The sequence below is a fragment of the Schistocerca piceifrons genome, chromosome 4 (genome assembly GCF_021461385.2).
Source record: "Schistocerca piceifrons isolate TAMUIC-IGC-003096 chromosome 4, iqSchPice1.1, whole genome shotgun sequence".
NCBI lineage: Eukaryota > Metazoa > Arthropoda > Insecta > Orthoptera > Acrididae > Schistocerca > Schistocerca piceifrons.
In genome coordinates this window covers 50229117-50247583 of record NC_060141.1, presented here as the reverse complement: position 1 = coordinate 50247583, position 18467 = coordinate 50229117, and the positions used below count along the sequence as shown (strand labels likewise).

Sequence of the window (18467 nt, the reverse complement as noted above, 5' to 3'; positions counted from 1 at the left end):
GGCTCCATGGATTCATGAGTCAGTTCCATACTCGTACATTCGCACGATGCAATTTGAAACGAGACTCGTCCGGCAAGGAAACATGTTTCCAGACAACAGTCCAATGATGGTGTTGACGGGGCCAGGTGAGGCGTAGAGCTTTGTGTCATAGTCATAGTCAAGGGCACACGAATGGGCCTTCTGTTCCGAAAGCCCATGTCGATGATGTTTCGTTGAATGGTTCGCACGCTGACACTTTTTGATGTCCCAGCATTGAAATCTGCAGCAATCTGCCGAAGGGTTGCACTTCTGTCAGGTTTAACGATACACTTCAATCGTCGTTTGTCCTGTTCTTGCAAGATCTTTTACTTGATATTCATGGTCGTACGGGATATCTCCACTTCATCGCTACCTCGGAGATGCTGTGTCCCATCGCTCGTTCGCCGATTTTGACACCCCGTTCGAAATCACTTAAATCTTGATAACCCGCCATTGTAGCAGCAGTAACCGATGTAACAACTGCACCAGACACTTACTGTCTTACACAGGCGTTGCCGCCGGCCGATGTGCCCGAGCGGTTCTAGGCGCTTCAGTCTGGATCTGCGCCACCGCTACGGTCGCAGGTTCGAATCCTGCCTCGGGCATGGATGTGTGTGATGTCCTTAGGTTAGTTAGGTTTAAGTAGTTCTAAGTTCTAGGGGACTGATGACCTCAGCAGTTAAGTCCCATAGTGCTCAGAGCCACTTTTTAGGCGTTGCCGGCCGCAGATCCATATTCTGCCTGTTTACAAATCTCTGTATTTGAATACGCATGCCTATACAAGTTTCTTTGGCGCTTCAGTATATGTGTGTGTGAATTTTTAGGAAGTTAAAAACTGATGTCCAGTGTTTTCAGCCAGTTCTTGACATTATTGGTGCCACTGTGTATGTCTCGTATTGTGTTCACACTTCTCCTTCTTGGACACTCCATCGTCAAGTGCTGTTGTGCTGTTTCGTCTGTAACACACTGTCGCAATCGTAGAAGGGTTTTTCAGTTTTTCTCCACTTTTGAAGCCATAATTTGCATCTTATATGATTTGTTCTAATTTAAAGATGCCCATTCCTTTCGTGGTAAACTGAAACCACAGAAAGCTCTGCATGGACTGTTGATCAAACCCGAGTTAATGGCCTCTGCCGACACCGGACTTTCCTGCTCTTTTACAGGAAACTGTTTGAAAATGAAGTTCGAGTTTGCCACTGCAGAGCAACGGGCGGCCATCAGGAAACAGCTGGGCACCAGTGAGGACGAGATCCAGCAGTCGCTGGCCACGCTGAGGGACTGGTTGCAGGCCCAGCCGCACCTACCCGACACCATAGGTAACTCGGACCATAAGTAGATCAGTGTTACAAAACTGTTTTCATCTATTACTCAATTCACTTCCAAAACAACTGCACATCCTCGTATGTGGTTTCAGGTTAGTAATTAACTGTATGTTGTGAGAGCTCTAATGTTTATGAGTTGTTGCTCTGTGTACACACCAGCTCAGTTCTCTTCCCATTTCTGTCTCTTCGCTTCCACGCTAGTATCGAACTGTATACAACCAACATACCATCCTAATCTAAGAGTCTAGATCCATAGGTGTTGGTACAGTTCCTCCGTCCGATTTCCTTTCTATCCCCCACAGTTGACAACTCCCCTGTTCGTGCATTGTGTTCGTGCAGTGTGTGTGTGTGTGTGTGTGTGTGTGTGTGTGTGTGTTCTTTGCTCTTCTTTTGTAGCAACGTTTCGTTTTGCGACTGCATTATGGCTTTCTCATTCCTCCTCCATCTTCACAGCGCTCGTGATGTCTAAATTTTTTAAATTCTGTGCTTGCAGTGTAATTTCTCCCACGTTCAGCTTCCAACGTAGAAATGCAAGATTTTTCTACCCTAAATGGTGAAGAGATTTTGCTTGTAGAGCAAACTCATGAACTTCATACGAAGGTAGGAACTTTTATAGTGGCAACTATTTATTTACAGCTCGTACAAAATAGATGCGTGTTTCAAATTTTTACTGACCTCCAAAGTAGTCACCAGCATTGTGTATAACCCGCTTCTAGCGATGTGGAAGTCGTAGGATACTCTTAGCAGCGCCAGTTGTGTTGACAGTTCGAGCGGCGCGGTCTATTGCCTGACGAATTTGTAGCAGTTCTGAGGCGAATGCCGTGAAGTGTATCCTTCAGTTTAGAAATCGAGTTGAACTTACGAGGGCTTAAGTCAGGGGAGTGAAGTAGGTGGTATAGCACTTAGCGGTCCAATCAGTCGAACAAATCAGTAACAGCTTGCACTGTACGTGCTTGAGCATTGTCCTGCAAAATGATGGTCAGGCCCTGCAGAAAGTGTCATCACTTCTGCCCCTCTATTGTTCGTTTTTGGAACCCTACCTACGACCAGCTCAGAGACAGAAGTGATGACACATTCTGCAGGACCTGACCACCATTTTGCAGGACAATGCTCAAGCACGTACAGTGCAAGCTGTTACTGATTTGTTTGACTGATTGGGCTGCTAAGTGCTATACCACCTACTGCACTCCCCTGACTTAAGCCCTCGTGATTTCAACTCGATTTCTAAACTGAAGGATACACTTCACGGCATTCGCTTAAGAAATGCTACAAATTCGTCGGGCAATAGACCGCGCCGCTCGAACTCACAACTGGCGCTGCTAAGAGCATCCTACGACTTCCACATCGGTAGCAGCGGGTTATACACAATCCTAGTGACTACTTTGGAGGTCAGTAAAACTTTGAAACACGTATCTATTTTGTACGAGCTGTAAATAAATAGTTGCCACTATTAAAGTTCCAAACCTCGTATAATATTTGCTAAGAAAAGGCACTGAAATGACAGACAAATGACGTTTTATTTAAATGACAATACCGTTACACGGAAAATCCACATACGAGAACAAACGTTTTTGCGTAAAGTATTCTAGAAACGTTTAAAACTGAATAAGTATTATTCCTTATAGTGCACAGTTTAGTTCCGGAAGCTCGTCTTTCGGGTGCTCCTCTCGTCTTCCGTATAGCAGCAAACCAACGCAGCAGTGTCACAGTGAGAGATCTCTCTGTTACCACCCAAACACGATATTATTTCACTTGCTCTCCCATGGCAGTTATCGGAAACACACGGTGACGTTACAATGAACAAGTACAGTGATGTCGAAGGAAAACGCATCCCAGAGGTCTGTTGCGCATATACTATCAGGTATACTCACGCTAAGCCGTGCAAAGCTGCCTTACTCCCAGATTCAGTAATACTGTGGCAGACTAATACTCGTGTCTTCATACGTATAATGGAAATACAGTCGGGAAACCAGTCAGCGTGAAGGCCGCAATACCTGAAACAACCTGTCGATTCCTCTACGTGACACGATCTTTTCTTCAATTTACACAACATATATTACATACACTGTGCCCATCAGAATTCTATTAGTCTTTCTACTTCTGCATCTAAATACTCCATAAGCCACCATACGGTGTATGGCGGAGGGTACCTTGTACCACTACTATCCATTCCCTTCCCTGTTCCAATCGCAAACGGAGAGAAGAAAGAACAACTGTCTATATGCGTCCGCACGAACCCTAAATTTTCTTGTCTTCGTGGTGTCTGCGACATTAACACTTCAATTTTTTAATCGATCTTTTATCTCGTGTAAGAGTTGTAACTGTCATAGGAACTAGAGTGCTGCAACGCTCAATGTTTGACCGGTCACGGCTCCCCTGTTGACAGGGGGACCGAGCCGCTCGTGTCCGGCCCCCACACGACTCGGCTCGGTCACGTACTCGCCCCATGTCTGATGTCCGGATTCCGGACACGCGGATAACCGAGCATGGCCGGTTACCGCTGACGTCTCACCTCCCCTCGCCACGGCTCGCTGCACTGTACTGTACTGTACAATCCAACGCCTCTCTCTCTCTCCCTCTCTCTCTCTCTCTCTCTCTTTCTCTTTCTCTCTCTCTCTAACAAACACACACACAGTGTATTTAACTCTCTCTCTCTCTCTCTCTCTCTCTCTCTCTCTCTCTTTTAATACAAAAGTAACATTTCCAAGAACGGGTACGTGACACAGCTAAATTCATAAAGCACCTGGAAAGTAAAATGATATTTCAATACAATCGCTGACAGAAGACGAGTCTCCTTTCCAAACAAAAGATATATTTTTCCTTTCATTTATAGGAAACATTAAATAAGTGCTTTCCCTGTAATCTAGAAGACAACCATCTTCATAAAGAAAGCATACAAAGAACATTAAACATTTACAGACGTAACTTGCCATACTTTTCAATTGTTTGCAAACATAAACAAAATTATTGTTGGACAGCAGTAAATCGCTAACGCGTTCCGGATTTAATTGGCTGCGCCAATTTGTTAGTAACATGCCGGATTTACTAAAGCACCTTTCACTAGGTACGCTTGTTACTGGGATACATAAAATACGTCTTGCAACTGCAGCAAAATCTGGCAGATCTGTTTCATGTCTGCTCCACCACTTTAAGATGTCATCATCATCTTGTCCGGGGCGCATTAAAATGTAGAGATCTACTTTATCTGCTGCGGATGATCTGTTGTTCCTCCATTCCTTGAAACAATCTCTCTTTCTGGATGGTGATGACACAGTACTTGAAGGATCTATGATAATAAACAAAAGAGACAAGTAATACAGAACTGATATGGGAATCATCGAAACGTTCCCGTAAGAGACCGATGACCTCGCTGCTTGGTCTCTCCCCCAAACAACCCGACTCCCATTCCCATAAAAACGAGATGTTTTACGTTAATGAAATATTATACGAGTCACAACATTCCCGTTTCTCTATAACTATGTAAAAACGATTATGATAATGATTGTATGTTGTACCTGCGTACGTAGCACACATTTGTCGCACATTGCTAAGAATTTCCTGCTTTTCACTTATTTCAAGCATATTAAGATCACGGAAGGACGACCAAAGAAACGATCTTTGTGAGGTATCTTGCAACTGTGTTTCCTTAAATGAGTGGTTCCCGACAGGAAAAACAACAATGTGGAGCAGTTTATGCACGATACGTACCCAGTAGACGCACTGTTTTCATCTACAACCAACAGAAATGTACTCCATACTTGGCTTTTTAGACCTTCCCGTTTCTTTAGTGTGTAAACATTGGTTTCAATCTTACGTCTTACTACACTGGCTTCCTCGCGCTGCATGATTACAGAGAGACACACACCACAAATGAGAAACCCGTACTGGCTGCAGTGTCACACGGATAATAACACGTGTAAATATGTTTGAAGTTATGTGCTACGTATTCGGTCACGACTTCTATGCTCGGCCACAAGAACTAGTGCGGGTAGCCTATCCAGTTAGGATGTGCTCGCCCCACCTCGTATTTTGTGCCCGCTTACTCGGTCATGCAGGACTCTAATAGGAACCTACTTAAATACCCGGGGATTTTAACAATGAAATCATGTTTATTTACATTAATACCCAAAGTAGTTCACCAAATTATTTCAATAAGCGCTTGAACAACAGTGAAGGTACAATGTACTGATCCAACGGCGCTGCTACAGACACATTTGGATGTATATTCCACGACAATGAAAACAAATTTATGCCTCATACTGCAATATTAAGGTCTGTTCCCATGTCTGCAGAAAACAGTAATAAATCGAAGAGGGTGCACAGGGCTAAATTAATACATCAGGTCATCTGCAACACAGGGATGTTGGGGCAACGTCTGTATTGAATTTTTGTCATAGTACGGATTGTCCAAAAAGTCTCTCAGCAGTGCCGTATGATTGTTAGCCGCGCGTGCCGTATGACTGTTCGCCTGCTTGTGTTTTTCAACGAAACAATAAACGCACAACGATACTGCAGTGATATTCTGTACCCATTCATAGCAGAACTTGTGTTAAGTGAAATACTGCACGGTTATTTTCAACAAGATGGTGCAATCGCGCATACAGCTCGCGTTTCAATGTCACTGCTTGCTGATGTTTTTGGTGCTCGCATAATTTCACAGGGACTTTGGCCTCCACGATCGCCTGGCCTAACACCACCTGACTTTTTCTTCTGGGGTGCAGCGAAAGCAACCGTCTATAAAAACCGTCCAAAATCCATCGATGAAATGAAAACTGCACTATCTACTTTCACTGCTCCTGTTACAGAAGAAATGTTACAGCTTGTGTTTGGAAACATGATTAGACGAACTGAATTGTGTATTCAACAACAGAGCAGACACTTTCAATATTTAATGTGAAAATTTGTGAGTAACAAGCAATATTCAATAAATTAATAACTTGTATTTCACTCAGTTTCATTTCGGTATATTCACTGCGGCATACGGCACGCGCGCCTAACAATCATACGGCACTGCGGTGAGACTTTTTGAACACCCCGTATAACATTTAAACTACGGTAAAATAGTGATATACGCCCCTTTCTTTACGCTTATCATTGGTATATTTGCCTTATCCTGACCTGTACTTGGTTTTTCATTTACCTGGCAAACATGTTTTTGTTATTGGTTCAAATGGTTCAAATGGTTCTGAGCACTATGCGACTTAACTTTTGAGGTCATCAGTCGCCTAGAACTTAGAACTAATTAAACTTAACTAACCTAAGGACATCACACACATCCATTCCCGAGGCAGGATTCGAACCTGCGACCGTAGCGGTCGCTCGGTTCCAGTTTGTAGCGCCTAGAACCGCACGGCGACTCCGGCCGGCTTTTGTTATTGGCTCAAATGGCTCTGAGCACTATGGGACTCAACTGCTGAGGTCATTAGTCCCCTAGAACTTAGAACTAGTTAAACCTAACGACATCACAAACATCCATGCCCGAGGCAGGATTCGAACCTGCGACCGTAGCGGCCTTGCGGTTCCAGACTGCAGCGCCTTTAACCGCACGGCCACTTCGGCCGGCTTTTTGTTATTGTTCTTACATGTAAAATGACCTGCGAACATTGGTATTTTTTATTTTTGTGAGGCTCTGGTACGGAAAACTATTTGTTTTGGTTTGTTATTTATGGATTATGTTGCGTATTTTAATCGTAGTGGCACAGAAACATATCTCCAGATCTTGAAAGGCAGTAATGATCTGGACCACTTACGAACAATAGAAGAAAAATATCACATCCAGAAAGCTGTCATACTGGACAGAAATGTCATAAATGATGAAACAGTACTGTGTGACAAAACATCAATTGACTCTCTAAACCATCTATGAGCGCATCTTTGTTCAGTGCAGGGTTCCACACCTGATGCAGCTGTAGACCGCTGTCCTCGTTAATTACTCAGTACTGATGCCTAATTTCTTCGGCCACTTTAATTACACTAACCCATAATGAGGAAGACTGCCTAAGTATACTGGTTTTGTTGTGGTCCATAGAATGACCAGTTTTTATACCATGGTTGGCCACGGCTGGTTTGGTGGTTTGGTATAACTCAGAGTGGCGGCTACGTTAATGGCACGCTTCTTCTGCTATATGTACAGTTTCCCCAATGTATTCTTGCATGCAGTGTCAGAGGTTTGGTGGGCCCTAGTTTGGTAAAGGCGTAGATCATGCTTTACTGTACATAATAGTGTCGACATCTTTGGGGGGTGGGTGAAATACACATTTGACATTGGGTCGCTCTAAGACTGTTCTCACTTTTCCATATCTGCATCTACATCTATATCTACATACAGGGTGTTTCAAAAATGACCGGTATGTTTGAAACGGCAATAAAAACTAAACGAGCAGCGATAGAAATACACCGTTTGTTGCAATATGCTTGGGACAACAGTACATTTTCAGGCGGACAAACATTCAACAACAGATGGCGCTGCAAGTGATGTGAAAGATATAGAAGACAACGCAGTCTGTGGGTGCGCCATTCTGTACGTCGTTTTTCTGCTGTAAGCGTGTGCTGTTCACAACGTGCAAGTGTGCTGTAGACAACATGGTTTATTCCTTAGAACAGAGGATTTTTCTGGTGTTGGAATTCCACCGCCTAGAACACAGTGTTGTTGCAACAAGACGAAGTTTTCAACGGAGGTTTAATGTAACCAAAGGACCGAAAAGCGATACAATAAAGGATCTGTTTGAAAAATTTCAACGGACTGGGAACGTGACGGATGAACGTGCTGGAAAGGTAGGGCGACCGCGTACGGCAACCACGGAGGGCAACGCGCAGCTAGTGCAGCAGGTGATCCAACAGCGGCCTCGGGTTTCCGTTCGCCGTGTTGCAGCTGCGGTCCAAATGACGCCAACGTCCATGTATCGTCTCATGCGCCAGAGCTTACACCTCTATCCGTACAAAATTCAAACGCGGCAACCTCTCAGCGCCGCTACCATTGCTGCACGAGAGACATTCGCTAACGATATAGTGCACAGGATTGATGACGGCAATATGCATGTGGGCAGCATTTGGTTTACTGACGAAGCTTATTTTTACCTGGACGGCTTCGTCAATAAACAGAACTGGCACATATCGGGAACCGAAAAGCCCCATGTTGCAGTCCCATCGTCCCTGCATCCTCAAAAAGTACTGGTCAGGGCCGCCATTTCTTCCAAAGGAATCATTGGCCCATTTTTCAGATCCGAAACGATTACTGCATCACGCTATCTGGACATTCTTCGTGAATTTGTGGCGGTACAAACTGCCTTAGACGACACTGCGAACATCTCGTGGTTTATGCAAGATGGTGCCCGGCCACATCGCACGGCCGACGTCTTTAATTTCCTGAATGAATATTTCGATGATTATGTGATTGCTTTGGGCTATCCGAAACATACAGGAGGCGGCGTGGATTGACCTCCCTATTCGCCAGACATGAACCCCTGTGACTTCTTTCTGTGGGGACACTTGAAAGACCAGGTGTACCGCCAGAATCCAGAAACAATTGAACAGCTGAAGCAGTACATCTCATCTGCATGTGAAGCCATTCCGCCAGACACGTTGTCAAAGGTTTCGGGTAATCTCATTCAGAGACTACGCCATATTATTGCTACGCATGGTGGATATGTGGAAAATATCGTACTATAGAGTTTCCCAGACCGCAGCGCCATCTGTTGTTGAAAATTGTAACTACTGTAATTTCGAAAGTTTGTCTGTCTGAAAATGTACTGTTGTCCCAAGCATATTGCAACAAACGGTGTATTTCTATCGCTGCTCGTTTAGTTTTTATTGCCGTTTCAAATATACCGATCATTTTTGAAACACCCTGTAAATACTGCGGAAGCCACCTGGCGGTATCTTCTGGTGACACCAACTTGTCGCCCCTTCCCTTTTCCACTCGCGAACGGTGCGTGGGAAGAACGATTGTCAGTGAGTCTCCGTATTTGGTATAATTTCTCGAGTTTTCTCATGGTAGTCATTTCGCGAGATGTATGTAGGAGAAATTAATGTGTTGTCCGACACTTCGCGCAAAGTGCTGTCTCGGAAGTTCAATAGCAAACCTCTTCCTGGTGCACAACGCCACTCTCGTAGCGTCTGCGACTGACTTCGTGTAGCATATCTGTAACGCTCTCGTGCCGTCTAAACGATGCCGTGAGCAAATGCGCTGCTGTTCGTTGGATCCTATCTATCTGTTCTATCAGTCCTACCTGTTAATGGACCCAGAATGATGATCAATATTCAAGAATTGGTCGAACAAGCGCCTTGTAAGCCACTTCTTTCGTGGATGTGATACATTTCCTTACAATTCTTCGTATTAATCTCAGTCTGGCGTCTGCTTTTCCTACAATTTGTTTATGTGGTCATTCCATTTAAGGTCACTCTCGATATTTACGGTATGTATTGTTTCCAGCAGTTTGTCGTCAGTAGGGCAGTTGTACAGTAATGGATGTTGCGTTTCTTTACGTCCAGGGACAACTGTCAGAGACTTCGGCATTCATCAATCTTTTGTAAATAATTCTGCAGATCGATACCGCCTTCCGACGCTGCTCCTTTCTTATAAGCAACCGCATCACCTGCGAAATATCTTAAAGAGCTTCTACTAGATAATTTATATACATTTTGTGTGTGTGCGCGACTACTACGGTCGCAGGTTCGAATCCTGCCTCGGGCGTGGATGTGTGTGATGTCCTTAGGTTAGTTAGGTTTAAGTAGTTCTAAGTTCTAGGGGACTGATGACCACAGATGTTAAGTCCCATAGTGCTCAGAGCCATTTTAACCATTTGTGTGTGTGTGTGTGTGTGTGTGTGTGTGTGTGTGTGTGTGTGTGTGTGAATTCCTAAGGGAACAAACTGCTGAGGTCATCGGTCCCTAGACGTACGCACTACTTAAACTAACTTATGCTGAGAACAACACACACCCATACCCGAGGGAGGACTCGAATCTCCAGCGGGAGGGGTTACGCAATCCGTGACATGGCCACTCAAACCATGCGGCCACTCCGCCCGGCTTATATACATTCAAACTGTGACTGTCGTATCACACTTTCTTGGGGTGCTCCGGATATTACCTCAAAATCTGTAGATTATATTCTGGTAAGAACGTTTTGTCTGCAGGGATGTCTTGAATCTAGTTGCAAATCTGGTCGGATTAGTAACCAGCATCAAAACCGATTCAGGGATTATTGAACACAGGGTTGTCGTATTGTAATCCCCAAATCCTCGAGAAATAAGAGAAAAATATACCTATTCAAAAAAGCAGATAAAAATTCACTTGACGCCTTCCTGAGAGACAATCTCCACTCATTCCAAATTAATAATATAAGTGTAGACCAGATGTGGGTTAGATTCAAAGAAATAGTATCGGCAGCAGTTGAGAGATTTATACCAAATAAATTAACAAACGACGGAGCTGATCCCCCTTGGTACACATGACGGGTTAGAACACTGTTGCAGAAACAACGAAACAAACATGCCAAATTTAAACAGACGCAAAATCTCCAAGATTGGCGATTTTTTAGAGAAGCTCGAAATTTAGCGCAGACTTCAATGCGAGATGCTTATAACAGTTTTCACAACGAAACTTTGTCTCGAAACCTGGCAGACATTCCAAAGAGTTCTGGTCGTATGTAAAGTATGTTAGCGGCAAGAAACAATGAATGCGTTGTCTGCGCGATAGCAATGGAGATACTATCGAAGACAGTGCTGCCAAAGCAGAGATGCTAAACACAGCCTTCCGAAATGCCTTCACAAAAGAAGACGAAGTACGTATTCCAGAAATCGAATCGAAAACAGCTGCCAACATGAGTAACGTAGAAGTAAATATCCTCGGAGTAGTTTAGCAACTAAAATCACTTAATAAATGCAAGTCTTCTGGTCCAGACTGTAGACCAATGGAGTATGCTGATGCATTAGCTCCATAATTAACAATCATATACAACCGTTCGCTCGACGAAAGATCCGTGCCCAAAGACTGGAAAGTTGCTCAGGTCACACCAATATTGAAGGAAGGTAGTAGGAGTAATCCACTAAATTACAGGCCCATATCGTTAACATCGATATGCAGGAGCATTTTAGAACATGTATTGTGTTCGAACATTATGAATTACCTCGAAGGCACCCAGTCAACATGGGTTTAGAAAACATCGTTCCTGTGAAACACAACTAGCTCTTTATTCTTATGAAGTGTTGAGTGCTATTGACAAGGGATTTCAGATCGATTCAGTTTTTCTGTATTTCCGGAAGGCTTTTGACACTGTACCACACAGGTGGCTCGTAGTGAAACTGCATGCTTATGGAATATCGTCTCAGTTATGCGACTGTCTGTGTGATTTCCTGTCAGAGAGGTCACAGTTCGTAGTAATTGAAGGAAAGTCATTGAGTAAAACAGAACTGATTTCTGGCGTTCCCCAAGGTAGTGCTACGGGCCCTTTGCTGTTCCTTATCTTTATAAACGATTTTGGAGACAATCTGAGCAGCCGTCTTCGGTTGATTGCAGATGACGCTGTCGTTTATCGACTAATAAAGTCATCAGAAGATCAAAACAAATTCTAAAACGATTTAGAAGAAATGTCGGAATGGACCGAAAAGTGGCAGTTGACCCTAAATAACGAAAAGTGTGACGTCATTCACATGAGTGCTAAAAGGAACTCTTTAAACTTCGGTTACACGATAAATCAGTCTAATCTAAAAACTGTAAATTCAACTAAATATCTAGGTCTTACAATTACGAACAACTTAAATTGGAAGGAAGACATAGAAAATGTTGTGAGGAAGGCTAACCAAAGACTGCGTTTTATTGGCAGGACGCTTAGAAGATGTAACAGATCTACTAAAGAGACTGCCTACACTACGCTTGTCCGTCCTCTTTCAGAAAACTGCTGCGCGGTGTGGGATCCTTACCAGATAGGACTGACGGAGTACATCGAAAAAGTTCAAACAAAGGCAGCACGTTTTGTATTATCGCGAAATACGGGAGAAAGTGTCACAGAAATGATACAGGATTTGGGCTGGAAAACATTAAAAGAAAGGCGTTTTTCGTTGCGACGAAATCTTCTCACGAAATTCCAATCACCAAGATTCTCCTCCGAATGCGAAAATATTTTGTTGACACCTACCTACATAGGGAGGAACTATCACGATGATAAAATAAGGGACATCAGAGCTCGTACGGAAAGATATAGGTAGTTATTCTTTCCTCGCGCTATACGAGATTGGAATAACAGAGAATCGTGAAGGTGGTTCGATGAACCCTCTGCCAGGCACTTGAATGTGCATTGCAGAGTATCCATGTAGATGCAGACTCGGTAAATTCGTATGTATACATTTTTTAACACTAAGGAGAAGTGCGGGACGCTGTCAAATGCCTTCCTGAAGTCAAGGAACACGGCATCAAGCTGAGCGTCGTTGTACATTGCGCTGCGAATTGCGTGGAGGAACAGAGTGAGCTGAGTTTCGCAAGAACTCTGCTTGGCTGAATGCGTGTTGATTTTTACAGAGGAGATTTTCTTTCTCCAAATACGTCATAATTCTTGAGTATAAACATTTTCTATAATTCTACGATAGTTTGACACCAATGACATAGGTCTATAATTGTATCTGTCCTACGTTCCGTCATGAAGACGGAAACGATCTGTGCATTTTTCATCGCTAAGTGCCCTTTGTTGCTCCAGTGATCTACAAAAAACTGCTGCTGGACAGGGAGCAACTACTATCGCATAATCTTTTTCGAATTTTACAGGTATCTCATCTGGTCCTGATGTATTTCCACTACTAAGCGATCGTTGTTTCTTTTACGTTACGCGATCGGTTATCTCAGCATCTGCCAATTCGACGCTCGTACGATAATTGAAAGGAGTTCGTTTCCAGGTATCACCCCCCCCCCCACCACCACCACCACCACCACCACCATCATTTACCACGGCAGCAGCGGGGACCACAACAGGACCGTAATGAAGGTGGACGAAATGGCCGACGTACATGGAGCTGAGCAGCAGCCGTCAGGAACCACCTGTAAGTGTGAAGAATGACTCGGACAGACACCTGAGAATTCTCTAAGTTTGAAATACGCTGGGAAACATCAGATCGTTTATATGGCGAATTATCGACAGTACTGCCGACATCGGCGACACGTTGGTGAGATGTAACGATGTTGAGCAATTGGACATTTAGTACAGCTGTCAACCTCCGACGATCGCGCTTTGCGCGCTCGCAGGAATGAACTCTTCCAGCATCACACATCTACATCTACATCATAGTCCACAAGCCACTAATGGTGTGTGGCAGAGGTTACTTTCGGTACCACTATCAGATCCCTCCAACCCCGTTCCACTCACGAATAGCGCGTGGGAAGAATGATTGTCGCAAGCCTCTGTATTGCCTCTCATTTCTCGAATTTTCTCCTCGTGGTCATTGCGCTAGATGTATATGGGGGGAAGTTATATGTTTTCCGACTCTTCCAGGAAAGTGTTCTCTCGAAATTTCGATAGTAAATGTCTCCGTGATGCACAACGCCCCCCTTTTAACGTCTGCCAGTGGAGTTTGTTGAGGATCTGCTTAACGCTCTCACGCCAACTAAACGATCACGTGACGGAACGTGTCACTCTTCGCTGAATCTCCTCTATATCTTCCATCAGTCCTACCTCACAGGGATCCCAGATAGATGAACACTACTCAAGAATCGGACGATCAAGCGCCTTATAAGCCACTTCCTTCGTGGATGAGTTATATTTCCTTAAGATTCTACCTCCGAATCTGAGTCTGGCATCTGCATTTTCCACTATTTGCTTTATGTGGTCATTCCGCTTAAGGTCGCTCTGGATAGTTACTCCTATATATTTTACAGCAGATACTGTTTGCAGTGATGTGTCATCAATAGTATAGCTATACAGTAGCGGATTTCTTTTCCTACGTATGTGCAATATGTTATATTTATTTACGTTCAGGATCAACTGTCAGATCCTGCACCATTCATCAGTTCTCTGGAAGTCATTCCCGCAAATCGTTACTATCTTCTGGAGATGCTACTTTGTTACAGACAACCGCATTATCTGCTAACAGCCTTAGCAGCCGAAGATTTCTACCAGATCTTTTATATACACTCCTGGAAATTGAAATAAGAACACCGTGAATTCATTGTCCCAGGAAGGGGAAACTTTATTGACACATTCCTGGGGTCAGATACATCACATGATCACACTGACAGAACCACAGGTACATAGACACAGGCAACAGAGCATGCACAATGTCGGCACTAGTACAGTGTATATCCACCTTTCGCAGCAATGCACGCTGCTATTCTCCCATGGAGACGATCGTAGAGATGCTGGATGTAGTCCTGTGGAACGGCTTGCCATGCCATTTCCACCTGGCGCCTCAGTTGGACCAGCGTTCGTGCTGGACGTGCAGACCGCGTGAGACGACGCTTCATCCAGTCCCAAACATGCTCAATGGGGGACAGATCCGGAGATCTTGCTGGCCAGGGTAGTTGACTTACACCTTCTAGAGCACGTTGGGTGGCACGGGATACATGCGGACGTGCATTGTCCTGTTGGAACAGCAAGTTCCCTTGCCGGTCTAGGAATGGTAGAACGATGGATTCGATGACGGTTTGGATGTACCGTGCACTATTCAGTGTCCCCTCGACGATCACCAGTGGTGTACGGCCAGTGTAGGAGATCGCTCCCCACACCATGATGCCGGGTGTTGGCCCTGTGTGCCTCGGTCGTATGCAGTCCTGATTGTGGTGCTCACCTGCACGGCGCCAAACACGCATACGACCATCATTGGCACCAAGGCAGAAGCGACTCTCATCGCTGAAGACGACACGTCTCCATTCGTCCCTCTATTCACGCCTGTCGCGACACCACTGGAGGCGGGCTGCACGATGTTGGGGCGTGAGCGGAAGACGGCCTAACGGTGTGCGGGACCATAGCCCAGCTTCATGGAGACGGTTGCGAATGGTCCTCGCCGATACCCCAGGAGCAACAGTGTCCCTAATTTGCTGGGAAGTGGCGGTGCTGTCCCCTACGGCACTGCGTAGGATCCTACGGTCTTGGCGTGCATCCGTGCGTCGCTGCGGTCCGGTCCCAGGTCGACGGGCACGTGCACCTTCCGCCGACCACTGGCGACAACATCGATGTACTGTGGAGACCTCACGCCCCACGTGTTGAGCAATTCGGCGGTACATCCACCCGGCCTCCCGCATGCCCACTATACGCCCTCACTCAAAGTCCGTCAACTGCACATACGGTTCACGTCCACGCTGTCGCGGCATGCTACCAGTGTTAAAGACTGCGATGGAGCTCCGTATGCCACGGCAAACTGGCTGACACTGACAGCGGCGGTGGACAAATGCTGCGCAGCTAGCGCCATTCGACGGCCAACACCGCGGTTCCTGGTGTGTCCGCTGTGCCGTGCGTCTGATCATTGCTTGTACAGCCCTCACGCAGTGTGCGGAGCAAGTATGGTGGGTCTGACACACCGGTGTCAATGTGTTCTTTCCTCCATTTCCAGGAGTGTATTTTGTTCCCTTAAGAGCGACGTGCTGAGTTCTGTCTCCAAGAAAGTCCTGAATCCAGTCACAAATCTGCTCCGATAATCGATAAGGTCGTATTTTTTTCACTAAACGGCAGTTCAGGACGGTGTAAAATGCCTTCGTGGAGTCAATGGGCACGGCATCAACCCGGGCGCTATTGTCCACTGCGCAGTGGATCTCATGGGGGAACAGAGCGAGCTGGGTTTAGCAGGATCTCCGTTTGCGGAATCCTTGTTGATTTTTTTATAGAGGACATTTTGTGTCTCCAAGAACGCCATATTTCTTGATCATAAAACGTATTCGGTAATTCTACAACAGATTGACGTCAACGATATACACTCCTGGAAATTGAAATAAGAACACCGTGAATTCATTGTCCCAGGAAGGGGAAACTTTATTGACACATTCCTGGGGTCAGATACATCACATGATCACACTGACAGAACCACAGGCACATAGACACAGGCAACAGAGCATGCACAATGTCGGCACTAGTACAGTGTATATCCACCTTTCGCAGCAATGCACGCTGCTATTCTCCCATGGAGACGATCGTAGAGATGCTGGATGTAGTCCTGTGGAACGGCTTGCCATGCCATTTCCATCTGGCGCCTCAGTTGGACCAGCGTTCGTGCTGGACGTGCAGACCGCGTGAGACGATGCTTCATCCAGTCCCAAACATGCTCAATGGGGGACAGATCCGGAGATCTTGCTGGCCAGGGTAGTTGACTTACACCTTCTAGAGCACGTTGGGTGGCACGGGATACATGCGGACGTGCATTGTCCTGTTGGAACAGCAAGTTCCCTTGCCGGTCTAGGAATGGTAGAACGATGGGTTCGATGACGGTTTGGATGTACCGTGCACTATTCAGTGTCCCCTCGACGATCACCAGTGGTGTACGGCCAGTGTAGGAGATCGCTCCCCACACCATGATGCCGGGTGTTGGCCCTGTGTGCCTCGGTCGTATGCAGTCCTGATTGTGGCGCTCACCTGCACGGCGCCAAACACGCATACGACCATCATTGACACCAAGGCAGAAGCGACTCTCATCGCTGAAGACGACACGTCTCCATTCGTCCCTCCATTCACGCCTGTCGCGACATCACTGGAGGCGGGCTGCACGATGTTGGGGCGTGAGCGGAAGACGGCCTAACGGTGTGCGGGACCGTAGCCCAGCTTCATGGAGACGGTTGCGAATGGTCCTCGCCGATACCCCAGGAGCAACAGTGTCCCTAATTTGCTGCACTGCGTGGGATCCTACGGTCTTGGCGTGCATCCGTGCGTCGCTGCGGTCCGGTCCCAGGTCGACGGGCACGTGCACCTTCCGCCGACCACTGGCGACAACATCGATGTACTGTGGAGACCTCACGCAACACGTGTTGAGCAATTCGGCGGTACGTCCACCCGGCCTCCCGCATGCCCACTATACGCCCTCGCTCAAAGTCCGTCAACTGCACATACGGTTCACGTCCACGCTGTCGCGGCATGCTACCTGTGTTAAAGACTGCGGTGGAGCTCCGTATGCCACGGCAAACTGGCTGACACTGACGGCGGCGGTGCACAAATGCTGCGCAGCTAGCGCCACTCGACGGCCAACACCGCGGTTCCTGGTGTGTCCGCTGTGCCGTGCGTGTGATCATTGCTTGTACAGCCCTCTCGCAGTGTCCGGAGCAAGTATGGTGGGTCTGACACACCGGTGTCAATGTGTTCTTTTTTCTATTTCCAGGAGTGTAGATCTATAATGGTGTGCTTGTGTCCTACGGCTCTTCTTAATAACGAGAATGATCTGCGCTTTCTCCCAGTCTCTATGTGCCCCACGTTGCTCACACGATCCACGATAAACTACTGTTAGAAAGGGAGGAAGTTCTTTCGCATAGACTTTGTAGATTCTTATAAATATCTCATCTTTCCCAGACGCCTTTCCACTATTGAGCGACTGTAGTTGCTTTTCTGTTCCGTTATCGGTTGTCTCAACATCTTCCATTTTGACGTTCGTACGGCGATTTGAAGGAGGGACCTTATTACGATCTTCCGAGGTGAAACAATTTTGAAGGACTGAATTCAGTATTTCTGTGTCATCTTCCGTTTCGGTGCTGGTGCTGTCGCTGAGAGAATGAATAGATGATTTTGACCCACTTACTGATTTTACATATTATAACACTGTAACAGCGTCATTTACGTAGCTTATTCAATCAAATACCAAGTTTCGCTTAGTACATACAATGTCCCAACAGAACAAATCAGTCCTGTCACGGAAAAGCCACGTATAACACTCCTGTCTGCTACTACTGTACCATAACCTTAAAACTGGAAACAGCTTATGAAATAAAACTATTTTGTTAAAGCAATTATGGTATATAGCAACAGAGCAGTGTTACCCTCTGAGAGGAATTTTGTTAGGTTGACCGTGCTGTACCTAACGGGAATGGCTTATCGAAAATGAAAGTCAGAATTACGTAAATATTCTAAAAGTAACAAACATTATTTTGCCTGTCTGCACTGTTTAACTGATAAAGAAAACGGTCGCCAGCCTAACTAGGCAAGAGAATGATTAACATTCTCGCTCAAGAAGA

General features: G+C 45.7%; 1 protein-coding gene across 3 annotated transcripts in view; it reads left to right on the top strand.

Moving 5' to 3' along the window:
• Window positions 1-18467, top strand: part of LOC124795232 (alpha-tocopherol transfer protein-like) — a 145108-nt gene that overhangs the window by 36070 nt on the left and 90571 nt on the right. For 2 of the 3 annotated variants that reach the window (XM_047259155.1, XM_047259154.1), the window contains exon 2: window positions 1182-1334. The exons of the other annotated variant lie outside the window; for it this stretch is intronic. In XM_047259155.1, the coding sequence (XP_047115111.1) occupies window positions 1196-1334 (139 nt within the window). In that variant the 5' untranslated portion in view covers window positions 1182-1195. The remainder of the gene's footprint in view (window positions 1-1181; window positions 1335-18467) is intronic. 3 annotated transcript variants of the gene reach the window in all.